Below are 7084 nucleotides of genomic sequence, written 5' to 3'. Positions count from 1 at the left end.
ACTTGCTTTTTAACCGACAGATTTAGTATTTTGGTATCTTGTAATTATATCTCCCGTGATGATCTGCCCGCCTTCATACATCTTACTTATCCTTTAGAGTCAAACACCGTTCAAACACTTCACTCAACTGTGTGTTGCGTATGTGACAACAGATTCATATTTTATATATTTTCCCAGGCTCTCATTCTACATGTAACCAATTCATGAGAACTATACAAGGCTAGATGAAAAAAATATCAGGGGGTTTACTATGTTACTCGAAATTAATATCGTGGCTTCGCTTCCCTTAATCACAATCCTCCTCCTCACTCTCTCTGCTCAACTCTCCTCAGCCAATTATCTCTCAGACTTAGTTCAAAAAGTCTTCCACCAACCATAGCATAGAATTAGCGTGCCAGGCATCATAGTACCCAGACCTCTGATGTCATATATGTAGGCCAATTCTAACATTAGTGAAAATGTAGGGCCAAAGGAAATCATTGGTGCAACCATGGTTCTCTCATCGCACCGAACCACACAAAGTTATCTTCACACTAAACAACTATTCATTACTTTGGATGAAAGGTCAAACTTCACGGTGTCGTTAAGGATTGCCTAGAGTTCCTGGAGGGTGCCATAAGATATATTGCCAAGAGCAGGACTCAACAGCTAAACACAAGGAATATTAAATACAACAAGATCTAGATGAGCGTAGTGCTGAGTCATTAGAATGGCTGAAATTCGGCTCTCAAATATGTTAATACTACCCAGGAAATGGGAAGATCCATGCAAGAACTCGTTATAGTTATGAGCTTCACTAGTAATGCTCTTAGCATATTCGATGCTCTGGATACATACGGTAAGAATATGGTCATATGGAGGCCTCCCAAAATAGAGAGACCATCCAATAAGTCATCTAGCACTGCAGATCATTCCCATCGTTATAATAAATTTTTTGGTGTATCAGAGGTAAATGAATTGGTTCCCAACGTTACTGTTTCCAAGGATAAATCCTCCATGAGCATTCAACAAGCAGTGAAAAGTGCACTAGATTATTTTGAGCTAAGATTCGTGATGCATATCAACACTGGGGTTTATCAGGAGATCGTTAGGATTACTCCCAATAAGACTAATATCATGTTTGTTGGTGATGGCATGGATAACATTGTGATTACGGGGTCTATGCGGGTGCCATCATTGCCTGGTGTTCCCTCTATATATGACTTTGCAACTGTTGGTAATACTCATCCTAGTTCCTCTTTCTTCTCCTTCATATCAAGTTGTAATTTTATTTTCTTGAGTTTGGTTTTGTTATAGTGTTTAATGATGGTGTGGTTTCTGGCTGATTTTAGATGCTTTGAATTCCATGCTTTAGACTTATGAACCAAAGGTGTGCTAGTTGGAGTAGCTAAAACCTCTTTTATTTGTAAAACAAATACCCATTAAGTTAACTAGATTCCCTGGACAATTGCATGAACAAAATGGTGGTGCATTCTATAGTTTGAGTTGTGCCCACTGCCCCAAGCCCCCTGCTCCCACCAAGGGTGCATTGAATCAAATCCATGCACCTAAAAGGGTGCATTGAATCAAATCCATGCATTAGGTGCATAGAATATGGACACTGGACCTAATGTGCAGCTTTGAAAATTCCAAATGTATATTTCCAGTTTATCCAAATCACGTAGTCTAACTCTTTTGCCTTTTGGTTCTTTTTTGGACATAATTTTTTGGGTGTCTTGGCTCTTTTTTGGTTATAGTTTTTGGTTTGTTTTACCTGACATAGATTTAGTCTCCACTGATTGCAAATCCTATGAATGACATTTGCAGTCTCTAAGTTCATTTCAGACCCAAGTTCATACGCGTTTGGGCCAGTATACAAAAGTGAAATGAATGTGTAAATATAAAAGAAGAAGAGGAGAGAAATAGATACAATACAATTATAAATGTAAGAGATGGCCTGTAATTTGAATGCTCTGGGTATGCATTGCGGACTATTTACTAGATATCGTCTTTAGGCCAAGGGTTGACCCTGGATATGGGAAAAAAGTCTCCATTGTAGGCACTGGAGCTCCATGGCTATGAATGTGTAAATATAAAAGAAGAAGAGGAGAGAAACAGACACAATACAGTGGTAACTGTAAGAGATGGCCTACAATTTGAATGCTCTGGGTATACATTGCAGACTATTTACTGGATATCGTCTTTAGGCCAAGGGTTGACCATGGTTATGGAAAAAAGTCTCCATTGTAGGCACTGGAGCTCCATGGCTACTAGCTTCTCCAACATGTTATTGTTGTTGTGGGGCAGGGTAATCTTTGAAATTTTTTGAGAGCAGAAAGGATTCCTCATGTAAAAGGGATGGATTAGTAGAGTGGAGGAGAGTAAGAACTTTTTGAACTCCTTTTATTAAAAGAGGCCAAAGGGTGGCTCAGTTTCCTTTAGTTTTTTTAGTTTGGTTATTATTCCATAAAAATAGCTCTATTTCCTCTGCATTCAAATTGTGGCGAAAATTATATTTTTTGAATATTGCAATTTACATTGCTACAATGAAATTTTAAGGGTGTCTTTGTAAAAATGGCTTGTAGGTCTATCATGGTGAATTGTGCTGGCATGGCTTTGATTATAAGTTTTATACTTAATTTTGTTGGTTTTGAGAGTCTATAAAGAATTTTCGAATAACACATAATATTTAACTAATGAAATTTTGGCAGTTTATTAATGAAATCTCCACTAGGCAAGGTAAGGTATTTTATTAATCAAGAAGGATTTTCAATCATGTTTACACCCTTGCAATCACTTTACAACCTTGCTATCACGCGGTAGCTTCATTCATGTTACTAGGAACATCGTGAGCATTGATGGGTCTATTTCTAGCTTCGGTGTGTCTTTGCTTCATGAAGTGGAGGCACCAGTGAAGCTCTTCCTACCTTCCATGAAGGTTTCCTTAGCGCGCTCTAAATCAAACTCTGGTTCTTTCGTCAGAGCCTTGAGAACCCAAGCACTATCTTCAGGTTGCTTGCCTTTATCATCCCCTGTCGTAATTCCACTTTAGAGCACAATGTTCATGTTAGGGTCTTCCTCACGCAGTTCAGACCTCATCATTTGTAGGTTCTGAGTCGAGGGAGGTTGGAGCGCTCCCTTGTCGCGTAGCCTTGCTATCAGTGTTGGACAATCCTCCGTCTCATGATCAAACAAGGTACAATACATACATGATGGACGCATTGGATTCATACAATCACGAGCATAATGTCCTGGCCCCCCACAATTGTAACATATCAGCTGTCTGCGACCTCTTCCAGGTCCTCCTCCACGTCGGCCTCTTCCGCGCCCCTGAAATTTGGTTCGCACCACTCCTGTGTTCTGGTCAAGGGGTCGTGTTTCAGCCTAAACTCTATAGGTGGGAGTCCCATCCATCATCAACTCATAGCTTCTACAGGTGCGCCTACAGGTGCGCTCATCATGTCCCACTGAACTACAGAAATTACAGAACAACTATTGCAAATTCTGTGTGTACTTCTGCAACAAATGGTAGTTGTCCGTAGCATGCTTTCCTCCTATTTGAAAAATTGCGCACCACAATGCAAGCGTTGCGCGAGGCCCTGCTTGGGCCTCCAGTGTTAATGGCATCGGTCCTCCTCCCACGAGGTGATTCATGAACACTAGGCAGTGGTCCTTGTCATGACCCTGACCCTTACATTTAACACACCATACCTCTTCACGCACTTCTGGGCGAGCTGTCTTGTCCTATTTCAGACTCTGCATCTCAAGGCATAAGTTTTTCAACTGCACGTGCATCTGCTGAACTCCCAAGTTAGGATCATGTATCGAGGTCTCATGCAGCCTCATCGCAATCTCCAAGGCCTCTACCTGAGTTGTTAACCTTTGCTGTGACAATGCGTTCCTCAAATGCGGTGTTAGCGATGCTGCAAACCATTCATAGTGTTGTCCATCCGTCAAAGTCATATTAGCTTCACGAACCGTGCACTTTAGTCTCTGATCTAATTCCTAGGGGGTCTTGCCTGGTAGAATCATGATATCCTTAAACTCAATGATCGATTGTGCCTCTGAATTTGGCCTACTAAAGTCTCTGTTCAGCACAATTTGGATATCCGTGATCCCCTCATTCAGATTGTCATTAGAATGCTTAATATACCAGGTCAGCGCGCAATCCTGCAGGGTGCTAACGAACATTCCTTTCTTTATATTGTCGTCTGTAACTCCCTATGCTTCCCATACAGCTTTTATCGTGAACCAAAGCTGGTTCAGATCTTCATTTTCTACTCCCTTGAACATCGACAACATTATCGCGCTTGCCATATTGACTCACGGTGGTGGCGGAGGTGGTATGGATGAAGATGGGATTGAAGGCGGTGAAGCTAGTGGTGGTGTGGGTGGAGGTGTTATGCACGGAATCCTCTGCCTTATCAAATTGATCGCACTTCTTAGTGAGACCTTCGCGAGCTCTTCCTCATCCCTTCATGGAGGTGAAATCAAGGGGCTGGTTTCTAGTTCTGCACTACCTTTGTTTCTGTAAATTCTCCCACTTCACATAGCCCCAAACATTAATTTATTTGCATAATCTGCTTTTCACACAATAGAATTTTAATCCAAGTGTTCAGAGACTTAACATACTTACCTCGCGATCCTTTGAGGAATCATTAGTTTGTCTCGCTATAGCTGACTGAAGTATCTACCGTGAACTCAGTAATGAATCCTCCTATAATTTGATCGAGCCAGTGATCAACAACGCACACAATCTTATCCTCCAATGCTTCCAATCTGCGCACCAACTCTATGGTCCACAAAATAGGACTGTCGAGCTTGCACCTTCCTTGGTTATCTACTAACTTCGCCATCCACTCGTACATCTCAATAGGGAAATATGCGAAGAAAATTTTGTGGATCTCTGTGTACAGGTAGCAGTCTAACCACTCTTCTTTTGATAGTCACGGATTCCTGTTCTCCTACGCCGCGAACTCGTGAATTCTCCTGTCCAACCAACCTTCAATTTCTTTCTTAGTTGGATTCCAAGGATACGACATCAGACATCTCTATGAAGATTCCAGTCCTAGCAACGGAACCATTTATTGGCTTATTGGGGCCTGACCCAGGTTCGGAGTTAATTAGCCAAAAAAATCCTTGTACTACTGGCCCTTTTAACAACAGTCTGTGGAGCACGGACTGAAGTCTCACCCGAAGCAGTATGAGGGGGTATTGGAACTAGGTTTTCGCACCCTTGATATGTATGAGGGGTTGATTTAGTCCAACTGTGAGTACCTATGCGCAGCTTAGTTCGCACACTTCCCTGACCTGTGGGGCCTTCTCACCCTGTTATAGTCGTCTTCGTGCAGCCCTAACAAGGGGCTGTGGGGCTTTCGCACTGCTGGAGTAGTGATCTGCACTATTTCCACAAGTCACATCGTGGATCTTACTTATCTTCTTATAATAGTTAGCTATCTTTGCATAAACAGATACCTTATATTATATTCACTTACTCAGCACATTTATATAAGTTCGTGCAGTAAATAAACAGTAAACTTGCAATTCATGCCCCATATACTTCAATGCATAAAATAGGAAAAGATACACAGAAATATGGTAAAACTTCTCTTTATTAATGCTTCCAATGGTTACAGACTCAACTTGTCCTGCGCACTCAACTACAGGGGTCCGCGCACTCAACTGTGGACAACTAGGCCTCTACACACTCAGCTGCAGAGCCTTCTCCTACTCTATGATGCAAAGGCATAACTCTACACTTCGACTCAATGCTTCATGGATTGATTTCCTTCTATTCTTGTCTAGATGTCTCTTTACACTTAGAGCCTCACTCTATTTATACAATCCCATGGTTCGCGTACCATGGGTAGATCTCTCATACCGACACTACATTTACAAAAGTAAGCGCAGTCAACCCTATGACTCTATTACAACTTCGTGCTCCGAGCCCACAAATCACGGAGTCTTTACAATAGACTTAGTCAAAACTTGGGCTTTAAGCCCCAAAACTTTCCTTGGGGGGATCCCACGCCCAATAAATCTGAAGCCAAGAGTTCTTCAAGATTTCATGGAAATCTCCTTTTCCATGCAATTCACTGCATCATATTGCCATAAACACATAATTTTCAGTGCGTAAATAAATATAACAATATACCAGTTAACTTACCTTATTGTGCTAAGCACACTTCCTTATAACTGAACAACGATCTGCATTATTTCCCCAAGTCACATCATGGATCTTACTTACCTTCTTATAACAGTTAGTTATCTTCGCATAAACAAATACCTTATATTATATTCACTTACTCAGCACATTTATATAATTTCGTGCAGTAAATAAACAATAAACTTGCAATTCATACCAAATATACTTCAATGCATAAAATAGGAAAAGACACACAAAAATATGGTAAAACATCTCTTTACTAATGCTTCCAACAGTTACAGACTCAACCTGCCCTGTGCACTCAGCTGCAGGGTCCACGCACTCAGCTTCAGACAACTAGGCCTCTACGCACTCCGCTACAGAGCCTTCTCCTACTCCACGACGCAAAGACACAACTCTACACTTCGACTCAATGCTTCACGGATTGCTTTCCTTCTATCCTTGTCCAGATTTCTTTTTACACTTAGAGCCTCGCTCTATTTATACTATCCCATGGTCTGCGGACCATGGGTAGATCTCCCAAACCGACACTACATTTACAAAAGTAAGCACGGACAACCCTATGACTCTATTACAACTTCGCGCTCCGCGCCCACAAATCGCAGAGTCTTTACAATGGACTTAGTCAAAACTTGGGCCTTAAGCCCCAAAACTTGCCTTGGGGGGATCCCGCACTCAATAAAGCTCAACCCGGGACTCCTTCAATATTTCATGGAAATCTCTTTTTCCATGCAATTCACTACATCATATTGCCATAAACACATAATTGTTAGTGTGTAAATAAATATAACAATATACAAGTTAACTTACATTGTTGTGCCAAGCACACTGCCCTATAACTGAACATGTATATATATCATCTCTCAAGGGGCTCAAATTCCTTGACGTATCCTGCCATAACTGAAAACCAACTATCATACATGTCAAGTAATTGTTCAT

The 7084-nt window shown here is 41.3% G+C and overlaps 1 protein-coding gene across 1 annotated transcript; it reads left to right on the top strand.

Moving 5' to 3' along the window:
- Positions 1-753: 753 nt before the first annotated feature.
- Positions 754-1354, top strand: LOC149162488 (putative pectinesterase/pectinesterase inhibitor 64). The gene is made up of 2 exons (XM_089435190.1): positions 754-1216; positions 1332-1354. Exons 1-2 carry the CDS (start codon positions 754-756, stop codon positions 1352-1354), a joined length of 486 nt encoding a protein of 161 aa, XP_089291316.1.
- Positions 1355-7084: the final 5730 nt, after the last annotated feature.

Source organism: Pinus tabuliformis, chromosome 5_2 (genome assembly GCF_031772625.1).
Source record: "Pinus tabuliformis cultivar Carrire ecotype Pingquan chromosome 5_2, CPIR1, whole genome shotgun sequence".
NCBI classification, from domain to species: Eukaryota; Viridiplantae; Streptophyta; class Pinopsida; order Pinales; family Pinaceae; genus Pinus; species Pinus tabuliformis.
The sequence above is the reverse complement of the archived record's forward strand: the minus strand, read 5'-3'. Positions and strand labels throughout refer to the sequence as shown.

What these genes read in the sequence shown, in the direction of transcription:
- LOC149162488 (XM_089435190.1), top strand. Translation starts at nt 754, where the DNA reads ATGGGAAGATCCATGCAAGAACTCGTTATAGTTATGAGCTTCACTAGT. An exon ending in ATATGACTTTGCAACTGTTG is followed by an intron (nt 1,217 to 1,331) that starts GTAATACTCATC and finishes GGCTGATTTTAG; the next exon opens with ATGCTTTGAATTCCATGCTT.